This window comes from Ornithodoros turicata, chromosome 2, assembly GCF_037126465.1.
Source record: "Ornithodoros turicata isolate Travis chromosome 2, ASM3712646v1, whole genome shotgun sequence".
NCBI classification, from domain to species: Eukaryota; Metazoa; Arthropoda; class Arachnida; order Ixodida; family Argasidae; genus Ornithodoros; species Ornithodoros turicata.
Window position 1 is genome coordinate 59505154 of NC_088202.1, and position 19863 is coordinate 59525016.

The 19863-nt window shown below is 49.7% G+C and overlaps 1 protein-coding gene and 1 long non-coding RNA gene across 2 annotated transcripts; both read right to left on the reverse strand.

The window, feature by feature from the left end:
• Nucleotides 1–1548: 1548 nt before the first annotated feature.
• On the reverse strand, nt 1549–2682 carry LOC135384697 (uncharacterized). The gene has a single exon (XM_064613886.1). The coding sequence runs from the start codon at nt 2680–2682 to the stop codon at nt 1549–1551; it is 1134 nt and encodes a 377-aa protein (XP_064469956.1).
• Nucleotides 2683–16416: 13734 nt separating this feature from the next.
• LOC135383576 (uncharacterized) lies at nt 16417–19747 on the reverse strand. The gene is made up of 7 exons (XR_010419944.1): nt 19611–19747; nt 18569–18607; nt 18305–18458; nt 17830–17888; nt 17437–17602; nt 16877–16993; nt 16417–16511 (listed from the first exon to the last, which is right to left on the reverse strand). It is a non-coding gene; the product is annotated as an uncharacterized LOC135383576 (long non-coding RNA).
• Between the last annotated feature and the right edge of the window lie 116 nt (nt 19748–19863).

Below are 19863 nucleotides of genomic sequence, written 5' to 3' on the forward strand. Positions count from 1 at the left end.
GGGTTTGGGGGTCTCACCTTTTACAACTTTTGATGGATGGCAGCATGAGGGAAACACTGACCTCAGGCGTATGAATTCTTGTTATTTCAAACCATGTTCTAGTAATCTGGAAAAGCCTTAGCTCTCTGGCGGGAAATTGCAAATTAATCTGAGTGTGTTTTGTGGAAACAGATTGCAACTGCCTTTCTACGCAGCCTTCTTAGTTGCCCTAGCGAAAGCAAATACCTAATGCTAACGCACTAATTGCATTGAGTGTGCTCAAGCTTCTGTAAATAGAGCTACCTGGTGCATACGCTGTGCCATGTCGACAAGAACATAAATTAGATTGCCTTTACGTTAGAAATTGACCATTCAGTGTCTGATGTGACTGCAAGAATGGTATCCCCCAAACAATAGGCAATGAGAACGATCTCTGCAATGTAATGAGCTTTGTAAAACAATAACTTTATTTGAATGATGATTAGTGGGGAGCTTCATCTTCAGGGACACTACTCTAACAATTGCTTGCGGTAACGTGGTGAAATGGAATAATGAGCCTTGTGAACAATTTACGTGAACAGTGTCAAAAGCCTTTGTAAAATATAAAAAATATTGCATCTATGTGGACCCAGGAATGAAGAAAGTTTTAAGTGTCGTGAACGAATTTCACTACGTCAGTTTTGTACTGAGTACACTTTTATAAAGCCATGCTGGAATTTAAAAAAAAGAAGTTGATAGACTCGAGATGGCTAACAACGTGCTAGTATATGAAGTGCTCCATTAGTTTACAGGATACCCTAAAAAGCTGTTTAGTAGATTGAAGGAGCATCGTTGTCACCTCTTCTGAAGGCAGGAATTAGCTTCAGACCTATGTCCTTGACTCAGACACATATATACAAAGCACGTTTCACACAGATTAACGCATCTTCGTTCCAGCACTTTCACCTTCAAAGTGTTCATCACTGTTGAGTGGTCTGTCATACCTGTAACACAGGTCTTGTAATGCAGGTGCATAAGAGATGCTCTGAAAGAAAAATGCGTGGTTTTAGTCCTCAAAATATTTCCAAAAACGAAAACAAACTTCACAGTGAATTTTTCTCGAATGAGCAACTCCAGAACGAAAGCAAAAAAATATATCTGGCCATATCATAGTATCCAACTGAAACCTTGACACTTAGATTGAATAATGGCTGCTGAAGGAAAGGCAGAAGCAATTCTTCCAGTTTGCCACACTAGGTGTTGAATAATATAATGTACGCTAGATACGCTCTAGTATCAAAAGTACGATTATATACAATACACTCAATATGTGGTGGGGACATGTGAAACCAATATAACACCTAGTTACATTTCAAACTGTGGTGAAAAAGGCAGACCAGGGGGCTTAATCGCTTGCTCGCGTTACGAGCTAACGAAGGGCCGTAACGACTGTAACGACGATGAAGCGATTAAGCCCCCAGGTCTGTCTGATTCCTCAAACTCCATACGAAGCCAGTGAAGCAGACTCAGGCAGAGCTGGGGTCGCTATGTTTATTCCAATGCTTTGGTAGAACTGGTAGTTGCTTTTTTTTAAACAGCCGGCGTAGCCACGCGCCAACGAGCCAAGCTCAGGCGCTGGGGCCGGTCGTCAATGTCGTCACTGCCACTACAGCACCCCCCCCCCCCCCGCGCTGAAGACAGCGAGGAGCTGTCACCCCAGGTGACAGTCTTCCGAGGCGTAGGGGAAGACGCAATAGGCGGAGCGGCCGGTGGGCAGTTGACGGCTGAATGCAGGCACGGGAATGAGGGATCAGCACCTAAGGAGGAGACGGGAGCCTCGACGTAGGCGGGCTTGAGTCTGTCCACTGTGACAGTGTCAACCCGGCCATCGATGGAGATCTTGAAGGTCTTGTCGGACCGATGGAGGACGGGGTGCGGACCGGAGTACGGCGGATGGAGCGCCTTCTTCACGGCGTCCGTGCGGAGGAAGACGTGGGAGGCCGTGTGGAGGTCTTGCGGGACGTGGGGGCGGCGGCTTGTATAGGAACGTGCGGGCACCGGGCGAAGAGTCGCGAAAGCACGGTGGAGGCGCTCGAGGAATTGTGACGGCTCCAGGGCTGGAGAAGTGGGGGCGAAGAACTCAGCCGGGAGCCGGAGCGCGCAGCCATAGACAAGCTCGGCAGAGCTGCAGCCGAGGTCAGGCTTGAGGGCGGCTCGAATGCCCAGAAGGACGAGTGGGAGGTTGTTCACCGAGTTGGCGCGGTCGTCACGGACGGTGAGAGAGGCCTTCAGCTGCCGGTGCAACCGCTCGACCAAGCCGTTTGATGCAGGGTGGTACGAGGTGGTTCGCAGCCTGGAGGTGCCAAGGAGCGTGGTGACGGAGGCAAACAGGCGGCTTTCGAACTGCCGTCCACGGTCGGTGGTAATCCAAGACGGTACGCCAAAGCGGGACACCCAGGTGGCCAGAAAGGTGGCGGCGACGGTCTCTGCAGACATGTCTTCCATGGGCGCAGCCTCAGGCCACCTGGTGTACCGGTCCACGGCGGTGAAGAGGTAGCGGTACCCTGATGAAGAGGGAAGCGGGCCGACGATGTCAAGGTGAACCGTGGTGAAGCGGGCATCAGGGGTGGCGAACGTGCCCAGAGGGCTGAAGGTGTGCCGGTGGGCCTTGGAACGCTGGCAAGCGAGGCAACTTCGTACCCAGGCGCGGATATCGCGGTGCATGGAAGGTCATACGTAGCGCTCCGCGATGAGTCGCTAGGTAGCCTTGATGCCAGGATGAGCCAGATCGTGCAGGGACGAGAAGACTGCACGCCGGGACGCCAGGGGAACGAGCGGGCGTTGGCGACCGTCGCAACAAAGCTTCAGCGTGCAGCCAGGAAGGGGAACGTCTTGTAGCTGAAGGGAGGAGGACTGACGTTCTCGAAAGGTGCGCAGGTCGTCGTCAAGTGCTTGTGCAGAAGCCAGAGCCTCCGGCGAGACTTCGTCTGAGAGCGCAGATAGCGACGAAGAACGGCTCAAGGCGTGAGCCGGGCAGTTCTGCGAGGCCTTGACGAACTGTATGTCGCTGCCGAATTCTGCCAGAAAGGCAAGATGCCTGATCGCGCGTGGAGAATGCTTGCTGCTGGCGGATCGAAAGGCGTAGGTCAATGGCTAATGGTCCGTCAAAAGGGTAAACTTGCGGCCTTCAAGAAAATGCCGGAAATGCCGAACGGTGAGAAAGGCACCGAGAAGCTCGCGGCCGAAAGTGCTATACCGTTGTTCCGGGGACTTGAGACTCTTCGAGAAGAAGGCGATGGGATGCCAAGAGTCGCCGAACTGTTGCTGGAGTACGGCACCAACAGCGAAGTTCGAGGCATCGACCATAAGGGTTGTAGGGGCGTCATGCTTGGGATGAAAAAGCAGAGCGGCGGAGGAGAGGTCACCCTTAATCTTCTCAAAAGCCGGGACACGCGAAGGCGTGCGCACCACGAGAGGACTTGGAGAGAAGCGTCTCCAGACGCCGAAGGATGGCGGCGCAGTGAGGTATAAAGTGGCGGTAAAAATTGATCAGCCCGAGGAAGCGGCGGAGCTGCCGAACGGATTGAGGCCGCGGAAAGTTTGAGATAGCCTCCACTTTACTGGCAAGAGGGAAAATGCCATCTTTGGAGACTCGGTGACCGAGGAAATCCGTCGAGCTCACGCCGAACTCGCATTTCTGCACGTTGACGACGACGTCGTGGTCACCCAAACGGGGGAACAAGAGACGGAGATGTTGGGCGTGCTGCTCAGGGGCCGAACTGGCCACGAGCAAGTCGTCAATGTAGGCAAATACGAACAGAAGACGCCGCGTGACCGAGTCGATGAAACGCTGGAATGTTTGAGCCGCGTTCCGTAGACCAAATGGCATCCGCAGAAACTCAAACAGACCAAAGGGCGTCGTGATAGCGGCATTTTGACGTCCTCAGAGGCGACCGGGATCTGATGGTACGGCTTCATGAGGTCAGTCTTGCTGAATATGGTGGCACCATAGGGGTTTACTGTAAAATCCTGCAGGTGGGGTAACGGGTAGCGGTCAGGAGTGGTCGTCAGGTTCAGGGCCCGGTAGTCGCCGCAAGGGCGCCAATCACCCGTTTTCTTGGGCACCATGTGCAAGGCGGAAGACCAGTCGCTGGAAGAAGGCCTGGCTACGCCGATGGTGATCATGTGCTCGAATTCCGCCCGAGCGATCTTCAGCTTTTCACGGGCTAAGCGTCGAGCACGCGCGAAAACGGGTGGTTCGGAGGTATCGATGTGATGGACCACATCATGGGCGACAGGGCGCGTCCAGTCAGGTGGATGGGTGAGAGTGGGGAACTCCCGAAGAACGTCAGCAAACGGAGATGTCATAGCGGGCATAGTTGTAGCGGCAACAGAGATTGTTGGGGAAACGGCAGGCGCAACTTGTACCCGGAGACTGGTGGTGGTGTCTACGAACAACTTGCAGAAAACGTTCACAGACATCTCCAGTGGACAAGAAGAAAGAAAGGTGCCCACCCCCGTACCACACGAAGTATCACAGGGGGGAGCACCGAAAGAGACAGAGAAAGCTAAGAGAAAAAGAAGATACTAGAATACGGGACAGAAAATAGATAGCATCGAAATAGGAATAAGATAGGAATCACCCCTACCAACAATCCAGCGGGACCACAACCAGGGGAAAAGACCAGGCAAACAACGGCTTTAATTTCCATTTTTCAAGTAGTAAACAAAAAGTGCCATAAGGAAAAAAGTATTGGATAGTCTTCTCCTCCGGCTATCGTCCGGTTATATAAACTTAGTTAGAACTTCAACATGACTGCCTCCGGCCCCAGCCTCCACCCAGCAGGTGCCATGCCACGTAACCTCGAATGAAAACCAGTCCTCAAAGGGATCCGGGAAGGCCTGAAAAAGTAAACAAATGCGACAAAAACGGCACAATAGTAAAACGGCGGGATAGTAAAAATTAATAAGCAAAGTAATGCTTATTATAAGGTATCAACAAGTAAAAATTTAACCTAAGTAACGGCCTGGTAAGAAAAAAACTGGCATTAATTGCGAGCGACCTCACGCCCACCCCACCCACAGGCCACAGCTCACGCGCAACCACCAGAAGAGGAGACCCGACCCCCCGCGACAAAAGGCACAATAGCATAGTCCAGTGTAGTGGCAGTAGTATATAACGGCCACCCGTTGAGGGCATCACCCCCGGGACCGAGTAGTTAACAAACCCCACTGCGTGACAACTGTCTGGACGACCGACGATACATGTAGTCACCATGTATTACCGAATAACTCACCACAGAAACGGACACAGCGACTGAGGATACATGTCGTCACCATATGTCACCGTATAACTACACCATTGAAGAGGACACAGCACGAACGGCGGGGACGTCCCGCCCCCCCACCCACGGGCTGCAGCTTACGCGTAACCACCCACGAGTGAGGGAGACCGAACCGCCCGCAACGCCGACTATATTGCCCGAACCCCCAATCCTAACTCATGTTGTAACAAAAGAGACAGAGCCACTGACCATCAACAACCCACATAATTCCCCCCCACAAGGGTAGAGCTCCCTCCCTCAATACGACCATCTATACCAACCGGTTACTACCACAATGCTCACTACTATAGACGACAACCTATTCCCGAACGTTACCAATACTCATTCATAACAACAACAACTTTATTTTCGGCCTAGGAGAGTGGGGAGTTTCATCGCAACAGGCGATACTCTACCCCAGTGCTTGGTGGAATGGGGGGAATAAAATAACGAGCCCCTTTACAATAACGATCGAAGTCCGATGGTGTCCAGAAATGTCAGAAGAGCTTTGAGCGCAGAGCGTTGCTGGGCTGGATTGGGCCAGGGACCAAGCAATTTCGGTAGGGAGAAAGGGCGAGAGTCCAGCTGACGAAGAGACTCGGAGAGTGTGATTCGGGAAGGTTCGTAGTGAGGGCAATGAAGAAGAATGTGCTCCAGATCCTCAAGAGCACCACAGTGGCAACAGGTGGGAGAATCAATTTGTCTCAAGCGGTAACGCCACTGAGCTGTAAAGGCCACATCGAGGCGCATGCGGTGGATTAATGCAGCATCCTGACGAGATGTGTTTCGTGGCATGCGGAAAGCGAGCATGGGATCAACTCTGTTCAACATAGAGGGGGGAAGAATGTCGGTTGTCCGTTGGCGGGAAGCCAGGGGTGTCACTAGACGTCGCAGAATTGAACGGCGGTCTCCTCTGAGCAGAACAATACGGGTCCGGTTCCGAGACGAGAGTGCTGCTTCTGCGGCGCTGTCGGCCTGCTCGTTCCCCACGACACCACAATGGGCTGGAACCCACTGGAGAACGAGCCTGTGGCCTGCGGCGTAGATAGTGTGGTAAGCCATTAACACGTCGGTGACTAGGGGTGCGGATGGGCCTCGTATGCCGGAAGTTTCAATTGCTTGAAGTGCAGATTTGGAGTCTGTAAAGACTGCCCATTCCCGGGGTGGAAAATCAGCGATGTGTTGTAGAAAGAAAAGGATGGCATAGAGTTCCGCAGCTGTGGAGGAGGTTGGATGTGAAAGGCGTCTTCCGTGCACGACGCCTTCGGATGGAATGACGAAGGCTGAGGCGGACTTGTTGTTTCGGGATGCGCCATCAGTATATGCTGCCGTAAACGTAGAAAACTTCTCGTCTACCAGAGCATGAAAATGGGCTCGGAGGACTTGAGGGGGGACCTGATCTCTTCGTTGCAGAAGGTTTGGGAGGCGTACAAACGTGGGCGGTACCGGGAGAGACCAGGGGGCTTCCGGCGGTATAGTGTCCTTAGTTATGAAGCCAGTGAGAGTCTGGCGTGTCCTCTGCGCTACTCGATAGAAGTCGCTTCCAGGGCGGTATCGAATTTTCTTGAGTAGTGGGTGGCGGGGAATGTGAGCACGCAAACGGAGGTAGTGCCGAGCCGTTTCCCGTTCACGGAGAACTTCAAGCGGGAGCTCACCAGCTTCAGCCAGTACTTGTCGTGTTTCAGCCATTCGTGGAACTCCGAGGCATCGACGAAGGCTTCGAGCAAACAGGGACCGAAGCGTATTTAATGAAGTTGTTGATATCCTGTGCAGAATAGGAAGGCTGTAAAGCACAGTTGCCCTCACCAATGCCGCGTGAACCGCGAGCAGGGAACGCTGATCACAGCCCCATCCTGGGCCAGAAAGATGTTGGATTGCGGGGAGCCATCGCTGCACTTTAGTTTCAAGGTGTTTAATGTGCCGAGCCCAGCGCAAGTCCGAGTCGATTACCACGCCAAGGAAGCGGTGAGAGCGTACTGGTTCTAGCTTCTTTGAGCCAAGCCAAAGTGGGAAATTGGCCATAGCTTTACGCGTGAAAGGGAGCTCGACACACTTTTCGGGTGAAAGGTCCATCCCGAGGTGCGTCAGGTACGTATGGATATTGTTTAAAGCGAGCTGGAGGCGGCGCTGGAGAGCCGGGCGTGATTTTCCTACTGTCCAAAGGGCGACGTCATCTGCATACACGGAGAACGACACTTTGCGAGGAATTACTGAGTGTAGGCCGGCCATCACCACGTTAAACAGTGTCGGGCTGAGAATGCTTCCTTGGGGGACTCCTTGGGGAACAGGATGCTGAGGGCTTTGGCCTTGGGACGTACGGACAGCGACAGTTCGGTCCGTAAGAAAGTCTTGGAGCCAGATGAAGAGCCGACCGGATACTCCAAACGAGCGCAAGGCATGCAGCACACAAATGTGCGAGACGGTATCATAGGCGCGCTTGATGTCGAGGAAGACCGATCGGACGATCCGTCGATGGGCTCGAGCATGTTGAACTGTAGAGACGAGGTCGAGAACTGGATCCATGGAGCTTCGGTGGCGACGAAATCCAGCCATTTCGTGAGGGAACGCATGTCGTTTTTCGAGCCACCAGTCGAGGCGATGCAGAACCATTCTCTCCATCAGTTTCCCCATACAGCTTGTCAGGCTCACCGGGCGAAAGGAGGATAGGGCATTTGGGGGCTTGCCTGGTTTCAGGATGGGAACAACCAAGGCCTCCTTCCATGTATGTGGTAAAGATCCTTGTTGCCAAGACGTGTTATAGACATGAAGGAGAGCTTGGAGTGACCGCTCGTCAAGGTTTCGTAGGGCGGCATAGGTGATTTTATCGGGCCCAGGGGACGAGCTGGCGTTCACAAGCTTCAACGCTGCCTTTAGCTCGATTAGTGTGAAGTCGCGGTCCATAACTTCCGGGGGACGGGGCCAGTCGTGATACTCATTCATGATTCCCATGAAACAGGTGTAAACCTCACCCCAACAGTCCAGAGTAGTCCCCCGCATGAGCCCCCTGAACACAAAGGCTTCATACCACTTTAAAATAAAAAAAAAACTGATATAACGAAGTAAGAGGCGGGAATCGCTGTCCGGTCGGTGGCATAGTTTCACCACCTAATTCAGGCCACTATCATTTCCCATGTCAACGAACACTACGGTCCACCACCCCACAGAAGACCAGATCGGGCCACGAGTCCGGAATCCTCGCCCCACGAACCGCTCGGTTCCTAACCATGCCCCCTCACGGGAACCCGGCGGCCATCGAACTCGCTCCGTAGTGGAACGTGCTTTGACCAATAGCTAATGGTGGCGACCTTCCACCCTCCTCACCCCGCGAACCGCTCGGTTCCTAACCGTGCCCCCTCACGGGAACCCGGCGGCCATCGAACTCGGTCCGTAGGGGATCCTACTTTGAGCAATAGCTGATAATGGCGACCTTCCACCCTGCTCACCCCACGGTCCGCTCGGTTCCTAACTGTGTCCCCTCACGGGAACACAGCGGCCATCGAACACGGCCCGTAGGGGAACAAACCATAATCCTTTACAGAAGAACCCATCATACAAGGTGCAAGGCAAGGGAGCACCACCAGTGGGCCAACCCCATCCCAAGAAATGACTCAATGAGTCAAACCACAAAAACAGCCCGGTACCCAACAGCACAAAGCACAGCACGGCCAACTCAGAACATGAGCGTGTCCATGACCCACCACCTAGGAACCCGACCCCGAGAGACACACCTGCGAGAAAGGTCCGGAAGACCACATGGACTGACAACCCGATCCGGGGCCACTCACTAGACAACACTGGACCCAGACACGCCACTCCCTGGGGGCGGGAAGGCGTCTACCGAGCGCTGAAGCGCACAATGTGCGAAGTGCACGCACAACACCCCGAGACTCAGGGTACAACACAACGAACTCACCAAAATGGGGTTCTCAATTTGCTGGGTCCCAACTACCTGGCCCTCTAACAACAGGAGCCCTCGCCGCCACTCCCAACCTGGTGACAAGCCTGCTGACACAGTGGCCCCGACAACGTGACGTCCAACCGCCCGCCTCCCAGAAGCCGAAGTCCCCGGTAGTACCGTACCCGACACCATGAAGGCATCCTACTGTGCATTTGCTATTTCGACCAACTGTTTTAAGACTGACAAACAACTATCATTTCGTATGAGAAAAAATAACTTATAGGGAAGAAGTGGCCCACCAAGCAGTGTCCCCAAAGCCGCCCTCTGAACCGGTCTTAAAGGACAGTCAAACACGTAGTGACTAACGTCACCAACCAAAGCCCCACAACCACATACTCCTGAATCACGAAGACCCCTTGCCCTCAAATCCGCCGGAAAACCTCCGTGCCCGGTAACCAACTGTGTAAGATGGTAGTCCGCTATAAACCCCGGCTCACTAGTAATCATCGGAATCCAGTGTTTCACCCAATGACAATACCTTTGCCAGCGTCCAGACCACATTTCCATTGCCCGCTTTCTGATCCAGGATTTAAGAATCACCTTTGACACCCCCGGGTCCCAGGTGACCGGGGCCTGTCTGGCCAGGTTCGCTATCCTATCAGCCATCTCATTACCATCGACACCCGTGTGAGAGTAGATGAAGTAAAACGTTACCCTTATGCGTCCCATAATTTTCCGAATTATTTCCTTAAGTACGTGCACTCGAGGGTTCCCATGTATGGGATTCGCCAAGGCTTCCAATAAGGAAAGACTGTCTGTGTAAACCCTCACCGGTTCACTAATTCGATGCGTATCCAGATAAGACACCCCAGCAAACATTGGCGCCAGCTCCGCCTCAAAAATACTGGCATGTGAAGGAAGACTGAGACGACCCTGTCCAAATAAGTCATTATCCTTCAATATACAAAACCCCGCCCCAACGTTCTGTAAAGTTTTTGACCTGTCAGTAAACAAACTATACCCACCGGGCACGGCATCTCTCACTCACCGAAATGGAACAGCAATTTAGGGGATGAAGTCGCCATACATCCAAAGGATAATCTACCTCTCGTGTCCCAACATTCCTATCTCCCACCGTGATGTCCACCCTAGCCTGCCAAATCCTGAAAAACATAGCCTCTTCCCAGTCCTTTAAGTCTAACGGCAATGTATGAACTAATGCTGGCAATATCATGTTAGGTACACCCGGGTACGCCCTACTTCATTTAATCAATGGGATACGTTGGATGGCTTGCAATTTCCTAGTCATGTGGGAGTTATTAAACTCACGATACCAGGACCCTATGGCATAAAGTGCCACCCTTTCAACACACCCAACATATAGTGCCCCACACAGAGAAAAGGAATTACGGCCACCCCCACGCACCAAACGGAATAGATCCAAAGTCAATTGTAACATTCTATCGTACATCATCAAGGTGCTGGTTAAACGTCAACCTATAATCGACGGTTACCCCTAAAACCCCAATGGTACTAGAGAACCCAACACTACGTCACAGTACACGGATAGTTGGCGGCCGGCTCTGGTACTTATCACCCTTAGCCACTACATGTCCCCTAGTTTTATCTGAATTGAGTGCCACTCCGACTGATGTACCCCAGTCCAGAAGCTGATTCACAGCCATCTGCCCCCTCGACTCAACTCCCGCTCGTGCCGTGTCCTCGACTATTAAGTTAATGTCATCTACGTACAAGTACACAGTGACCCCAGGCGGAAACTGAATGTCTAAGGCTCCATTCGCAACCACATTCCAGATAAGGGGACTGAGGGGTGACCCCTGCGGACAACCCAGAACTGGACCAACGACAACCGCCCCACCAGCCGTCGAACAGCATACCTTGTGTCTATGAGAAACCTCCCGATGGCAGAGGCCAAGTTAACTGGACATCCCATATTAGTAAACTCTCTCCTTACCAGTGACGGCATGACATTGGTAAAGGCATTGGCTATGTCAAATGCAAGTAATACCGCACAATTATCCTTCTCCCTAGATCTTTGTAACCGTTCAATTACGTGAGCCAACGCCAATGTGCACGACTTACCGTGTAAAAAGCCATATTGCCCCTCCCGAAAGAAATTACTAGTCGACAAGAACCAATCCAGCCGTCGGAAAAGTAGCTTTTCATAAATTTTCCCCATCACAGAAGGCACACTGATTGGTCTGAAGTCCACTGGGTCCACCGGTATTTTACCCCTCTTAGGGATCAACACCACCCTACCTATTTTCCAAGCTCGTGGAAACCCCCCCAAACGGTAACATTGGCAGTACAGCCACCTCAAAAATCCCGCATGAGAGCTCTGCAGGGCCATAATAATATTGATGTTAATGTAATCCATACCAGTCGCGGCCTTTCTATTAAAACTACCAATAGCGACTGAGATCTCTCTTTCAGAGAAAGCACCGTCTACAGACCCTTCGTCGTAGATGTCCATTATGTCCTCACTCACCCCTCTATGCGGTACAAATGGGTTTCTAGAATGGTCCTCACTGACTCCTCGAAATTATCGGTGAAAGTATCATCTGCTTTCCTTATTGGCGGAATAACAACATTATGTTATTTTTTTCCACAAGCCATTCTGTATGGTTCTCCGAAGTTATTTCTTTTTCCAATTGCGGATACGACCTCATTCAAGTATGCCTCCTTTGCTTCAATAATCTTGCGCTTGTACTCCTTAAAGAGACCAAAGTATACATTCTTATATACCAAACGCACATCATTTCTAGACCGTTGGTATCGACGCCTGGCAGCCTTAACTCTATTCCTGAAAGTCGTCAAGTGATCTGTGCACCACGGTACAGCCCTATGTGTTTGTCTAATCCTCCGCAGCTCTCTAAGACGGTAACGTTCAGTTCTACCTTGAGTAATGGTAGCCACCTGTTCTAGTTCCTCCGTGTCACGTAATTGTCTCTTACAAATCAGTGTAAACCATTCATCCCTTTGGATGGATTCCTTGACTCTATGAAGTCCTTTCCTGGTTAATCTGATTATCCTTCCATCATCCTGATGAAAACCAACAAATGTGATAAACCTGTGATCTGAACACGATGGCTCCTCATGCACCGTCCAGTCTCGGAAAGCCGAAGAAAACCTATCCGTAACCAGTGAGATGTCAATCCATGATTCGCCGTTAGCACTACTAAATGTGGCCAATGGTCCCGGTTCCCCCAAAACAACTAAGTTATGACCCAAGATGAAGTCCACCAGTTCACTCCCCCGATTATCATTTATAGCCCCTCCCAAAACGACATTTTTTGCATTGAAATCCCCAACTATTACAATGGGATACTCTTTGTTCTGTGTTATAATCCCAGCTATGATATTTAAGACCCCGCCTAAGCCCAAACTGGGGCTGACGTAAACGTTAACCACCACCACCCCCAATCCAGGCAAGGACATATAGGAGCCATGGCTCCGACCATTTCTATTCATCGATAATCTACTGCCACAACATCCCTTTCCATAACCAACGGGAACATGTCACATTCAATGTCCCCAATGACGGTGGCCACCTTCGCCTCAGCCTCACTACAGAGTACATAGCCCTACCAAAGTCACCATAAACCTGCCCTCTGACCAAATACGGTTCTTGAAAACAAACAATACTGACCCCCTCCCGAGATCCGAACGCAATAGCTGCATCTATCGCAACCTTACCCCTTCCCACATTAATTTGTAAGAATTTTAGTTTACCGTATTTTCACGCGTATTAGCCGCACCGCAGATAAGCCGCAGGACTCGTTTTTCGATACATTTTGAAAATGTTTTCGCAGATAAGCGGCACTCGTAGATAAGCCGCGGGTAATACGACGCGACCGCTTTGTGCGCTAAACCAGTGATGCACAAACAAAATCAATAGAGACTCTCAACGCTCGTCGACGCCGTACTCAGAACCGACGTACTCGCCGAAGGTCAGTCCACTCGAATGTAGACCCGCCCATGTTCGGTATTGTTCGTGCACTGGCAGGGCGGTCCTATTCCGAAAAACATGAGGCACTGTCAGCCCTTTCGTTTAATCCGGGGTATGGGGAAAATACCAGGGAAAAATAGCCATCACATGAGCCGCACCCGTGGATAAGCCGCAGAGCGTCCGCGAAAAAAAAATTCGCGCATAAGCCGCGGCTAACGCGTGAAAATATGGTAATAGTAAGTTGCAATAAAAAAATTGTAATAATAAGAAAAGAACAAAGTTAACTATGCCAAATTCTATACTTCATACGCTCCCTCTCGTAATTATAAATAGGGCAATCAGGGGTATTAAACTGGTGGCCCACATCGAGTCGCTGTCCGCTCGTCGCAACCGCCATCTGGCATGCCCTGCAGACATCGCTACCCCGCGGTATCTTACAATCCCTAACAAAATGGTCATCCTACCCGCATTGGAAGCATCTGATTCTCTCTTCCCGACACTTTCCCGTCGCGTGATCATATACTAAACACTTCCTACAGGCCCTGACCACGACGTGCTCCTCGACAAAGCAACGGGACCACCCTGTGTATAGCTCCCTCAACGAGCACAAGGCCTTCGCAACATCACACGTGGCTTCAATGACAAAAGTGTTCCCACTGCGTGTCGAGTATTCATAAAGTATTTTAAAATCCTCTGCACTAATGCTTAGCCCATTTTTAAGATTGATCACCGACAGCAACTGGTCTGCAGTAATCCGTGCTCGGGGGTTTATACTCCTAGGGAATGATGCCCGCAAGCGGCCAGCCAGACACTCGTCTTTATTTACTCGCCCCATGAGTTCCTCTAAACCTTTACGAAGCTTCGACCTAACGATTATGCCCCCATTTCGCATTGCAGTTAAGGTTGCATCGGGTATCCCAATCTCCTCCGGACTATACCTCTCTCGCAACGCTATCTTGATGTCCTCGGGCCTATCTGAACTGTACAAATGATTCAGGGGGTTCCCCAACAGGCTCCCGGGCCAACCGCTCCCCCACTTCTTTGGCCACTTGTGCATACGTTTTGCTCGCTGCGACGTGACCTTCGAGCTCGGCAATTTTTTCTTTCATGCCTTCAACGTTCTGTGTAGCCGCCGTAAGCTTCTATCGAAGGATTGCCAAGGCATATTCCTGTTCCGAATTCGCTTTATGAAGGTCCTCGACGAGTTCCTGCGACTCATGAAAAAGTCTCGCTGCGAGCACCCTAGCACCCTCGTGAGCTGCAGCCTTATCCGTTAGGGTTTTCACCTCAACACTTAACTCAGCCTGAGCCTCATCACCCTTCTTAGTGACCTCACGTAATAACGACAGTTGAGAGGAGGCATCCTGATGCATCAACTCAAACTGTCTGACCATTGCCTCGTATTCCAAAAATATAGCCGTAAGGGCATTTCTCTTAGGTACTGTCAACGAGTGTATATGGCCAATGTAACCTGATCTAAGTTCCCTTAGTCGATGCTCGAGAGGCCACTCTCCCCATTCGTCACTCTTAACGAGGATGGTAATGTATTCCCTCCCGCAGATCAGTAGTGGACCCTGATTTACTCTTACCATCTCCCTCTCCCTTTAACATGGTCTGGGTGGTCCTACCCGAGTTTACCTCTACAGGCCTAGCCTGTTGTTCTGAAGGTGAACCAGAATCCTCAACCTCCTTTACCACCACCTGATAAGTTTCATTGTGGACTTGTGACCCAGCTTGTGACCCAGCAGGACTTTTCTTTTAATCCAGCACTACGGGACCTCTCCCTGGGGGGCGGGGATCTAGTGATCCTACTTTTCCGAGCAGAAGGGTCCGGGACTAAACTCATGCTAATTCACCCGCAATTTAAAACGAAAATAACAGAATAATAATAATAACAAAATTACATTTAAAAAAACACACAGACAGGCCGAAACGCTGGAGGAAATCCGCTCCGAGAACGGCTTGCGAGACGCCGGACACCAGGAATAGCGAAGGGAAACTTCGTCGCAGGCCGAGGTTGAGGTCAACCACTTTGTGGCGGTAAACGGGAGTGGACGTGTTGTTGACCGCTGTCAGGTGAAAGATAGAAGGACGACGTCTGTCAGAAGCGGTGGCGGGCAAAACGCTGACTTCAGCTCCAGTGTCGACCAAAAAGCGAGTCTTGCTGACACGATCGACGACGTAGAAGAGGCGACTGCGGAGGGAATAGGAATCCGGGGAGCCGCTGGTCGCCGTCAGTGCGCTCCGGGCGGGTTTCCCGACCAGCCGCACGGCCGAGTGCAATGCTCAGCTCGGCCTCCGAAGCGGGCGTGATACCAGCAAAGAGGGGCTGAGTGAGCTACTGAGCTTGCCGGTGAAGACGACCGTCGACGAGCGCTGAAGTGACGGCTGCGGGAGCGGCGGCGGCGAGACTTTGTTGGAGAGCGGGATTGCCCGTGAGCTTGAGAGAGGGCAGCCACGCATTGGCGGAGCACGGATACGTCCTCAAGCAGCGCGTCTAGCAGGGAATTCAGGGAGTCTTTTGGCGCACTGCGACCATGCTGACGGGGCGGACATGGTGAAGGGGGGTCAGTGAGGGAAGCAACGGCGGGGCCGACGACCTCCATGATCTTGTCCGCCTGCCCTTACAAAAAAATTGATCACCTTTCTACAGGAAGTGGGTAGAACATTAATCACCCAGCCATGAGACTGTGTATAGAAAGTATCCAGACTGTCTACCACCCACGTCACCTTTTTATGGGCAATTGGAACACACCTTCCTGTAGAACGTCTACCGACAATTTGGTGACTAAAAGTCTACCCACTGTCTGGCCAAAGTCTACCCACCAGGGATACCCTGGGCGGGCCAGGCCCCTCCATTTCTTCTCCGTTTTCTAAATTTGTGGTTCTAAAAATGATATTGCAACTGTACAGGCGCACAAATGTGAAAGATGTGAGGCAGTTTACAGACAAGTGCCAGCTGCACTGCAAACAATATTCCCTGAGAAAAAAAAAAACTCTAAATGCATGGCAGCTGTATTAATTGTGAACACAGTGAAAAAGACTGAAAAGTTTTTTCGAGATATATGACACAAAATCGTGAAATTCACATGCCGCTGTATTCCTACATTACGTGTTAACCCGAGCTAAAAGATGGGACCGTGTTCTTGTTGTTTAATGGCTAACCATTATTATGATTGGATACTGTATTATAGAAACATGCACCAGCCTGTAAAAATTACTGTCTATCATTTCATGAAATAGTGTTTGGCCTGTATCATTATCAGACACCCACACCACATGTTATGTGTTCATAAAGCAATATATTCACTGAAATGTACAGTGCAGTAGCTTTTTCCAGCACAGCAGCTTGGAATGGCTCCTGAAATCGGAACAAAACATGAAATTAAGAACATTGAGTGTAAGACATACGAAAAGACAAGACATATTTATGTATTAACTGAAGTGCTCAACACACAGTTTGAATCTGCGCACTTTAAAAAGCACAATGCACATACGTGGACAAAGTACGTGAAAGCACAGAAGTATTTGTGTTGTGCGCTGTAGTATTCAGCTTATCCTAACAAACGCATGCAGAAGATGCAAGGAACAATACCAAGACTCACAAATAGGGCCTCAAAAGCACAATGGTTAACGGTCAAAAGTATGACATTTTGGGAAATGTAGACCAAACAGAAATAATCAGCACCAAATTGCAGACTAAGAAAGGGCTAATGGGATACCTACCTTTCAACTTTACCCCAGTTCGCAGATGAGTGACAGAACGCAAACAGGTATGCTACTTAAGCTTGATTACCATTGGGGCGCTTTGTTCCTCTTTCAGTGCTGATGTGTCCAAAATAGCTGTGAAATAAAAAGGAGGGCATTTTTCAACAATCATAATTTTTCATGCTATAGCATCTCAGGTGCTGAACTGCCTTCAAAGCTTCATGTGCAGGTCGGCCATCTGTTCATGAATTAGAGAAGGCCACTAATTTTCTTCTGCCACCAGGAACTGGCACAATAAAATTTGCAAACCTAGCTGTCCACAAGTCAATGTATCACAACCAAGTTTGCCAATAACACCACGTTGCCTAGAGCAGCAGCAGGTTTTTCGGTATCTGTGAAACCAAGGAATCGAAAGACAAAAAAAAAAAAAAGAAAGAAACATTTGAAACACATGACCGTGAAACTTATTCTCACCCCACGGTAAGAATGAACAATACAAGGACGAATACAGCGGAGTAGTTGTCGACTACGTGATAACGATTTATGATACGATGAGTGTAATACATGAGAACGCATACCATTGCATGGATTGTAACATAAGAAACGTTGGTGGCAGGCACTGCACATCGTAGTTGAAATACACTCCGAGCTGAAGCGCCAATCCTTTCTCCACGCTCCTTGCAGTTAGCGTTTTATTATTGTCCAAGGGAAGAACAATGCCTGAGAAGTGTAGTAGTGATGACCCTATAAGAGAGATAGATGTACATAAATCTATTGCAGTGACTGCAAATGCTTTGAGAGCCCATGTTGCAGCTGCAGCACAGATCCTTGTTTTGTGACAGCATACTTTCTTTCAGTTGCACAAAACAGAAATATGTTTTACACAAAGAAGAAGAAATGACCACTGCAAGGTGCCAATAGCAGTAAAAAAAAACTTCCAAGAAATGGAAGCCATATAGCCAGCCTCATACCAATAGCAGAGGCATGGTGTTGGGGGCCCTCACTCCACAGCTGTCTGGCCAGCTTTGTGCTAAAGAAAGATTGGATACCTCACTCAGTGATGCAAACAGTTGAACTCTCATATAATAATCATCAGACACAAGAAAATATGCAAGATTAAACACAAACAAAATATATAATAAAAAAATAACCATAAAGCATTGTGCGCTCGTTACTGCTTGCAAAATTTTTCTCTGCACTTTGCCGTATCAATGATGGACCGGAAACAGAGACAATGGAGAAAATCGCCTGTGATTGCCTAGTTGCTGCCTTTAGAACTGCGTGTCTGAATTAAAGTTCATTCACCCCGCCCTGATACAACCTTCAGACATCAATCATATTACTTTGATCTTTGACATTTTCGTTTTCATGTGTGTCACCAATAAATGTGTCAATGATCATATTATCACAGAACTCTCAGAATCAAGACGGTGCATGAGAACTTACAGTGTGGAACGAGGTGCAGACCTCATAGTCTTCATTAAAATATGCACAGACCGGCTTCAACACAAAGATATGTTTTCCTGGGCAGCCATGTTCATCACTGGAGCCCTATATGGGCTGCAGCAACTTTCTTGTTTGCGGCTTCCATTCCAGTCTCCTTGGGTACATGACACAGATACGTTATGCATAGATGAATGTATTTGGAAGTGCCTTTGATAGTCATAAAGGTATACTTGAGATAGCTTGCATTCACAGAAGGGAACATACTCGTTTGCGGCTTGCTTCTTGTCTGTATACGCCCAGACCCTGTTTGGTAATAAAATAGAGAAAGAGATAAGTCCACGAAAGTATTAAAAAAGGGCGTATAGAGGAATATGCGTGAAAAGGAACAGGTGTTGTCTGCGTCAGAGTAAAAGCTGTGTAGCAAAAAAAAGTATTGTGCTGCAACACTATCACTTCATGCAAACACCGCTCAGCTAACGAAACGCGTCACATTATATCGTGCCCTTCGTCAGATTTTCGTTAAACTCAGAGACGCGCAAACGTTATTCTTCCCATTCAAAGCGGGCTCTGCTTGCTGGTGTGCCATCAGTGCGGTGCCGTAACTTGATACCCGTTCATATCAGGCGATGTCGTCGAACGCTTTTGGTGCTAACAACGAAGATATACTCAAGCGTATACGGAACAAGGAAAAATACGTCTCGGCAACTATTTTACCAATATTTCTGCTACTGTTTAATCCACATGTTTGTTTCATGCATTCTGTATAGAGCGGTGATATTTGCCTCATAAATAGTGCAAACACTTAAAACTATATGAACGACGGCTGTACACAATGGCCTCATTCGATCAACGTCGGTTAAACTAGATCAAGGGTCCCTCGACTTGGAAGTGCGATTCAACTCTCTTTCGACAGCACTGACAAGCATTTAAAATAAATCTTGCGTCCCGAATTAACATTATTAATAAAAAGGTGTAAGGGTACTCAATCTCGGTTGAGCGTTCAATCTCGTTAACCGGCGTTGGTGAACCCCGGCCTATTTCAAATGTCCACGAGAATGAACGCACACCCATCCACTAGTTCCAGAATGTTACACACTGCTCATTTTAGTGGTTTGAGAAGAAAGTTTTAAGAACATGCATGGCTACGACATGGACAGTGTGACAAGTGAGAACACAGCGGAAGGCGACAACATTCCGTTGAAGAAGGCGCCATTCACTACGTATTTGGTAACACACAACGGCGGCGCATATTTCCCTTTATTCCAAAAAGCTGACAGCATAAAGGACATAATAAGAGTTCACATACCTTCAAAATCTTATTGCGAAAGCCCACGAGTGAGGCACAGCTTTGGCTTTGACGATTTTGACAGTCGGGGCACGCTTGCGTTCCTCACACATGTGCCGGTTGCTGGAGGCCATGCAGATCCAGTGCGCATGCCCAGACACCTCCTCCCCCGCGAAATAACAGGAAACGCGCGTGATTTGAAAACACGGGATCGCGCCCGCGGCGATATGCCCGTATTTTTCACGACTATTTTTTTACAGTGTGCTGTTGCTGT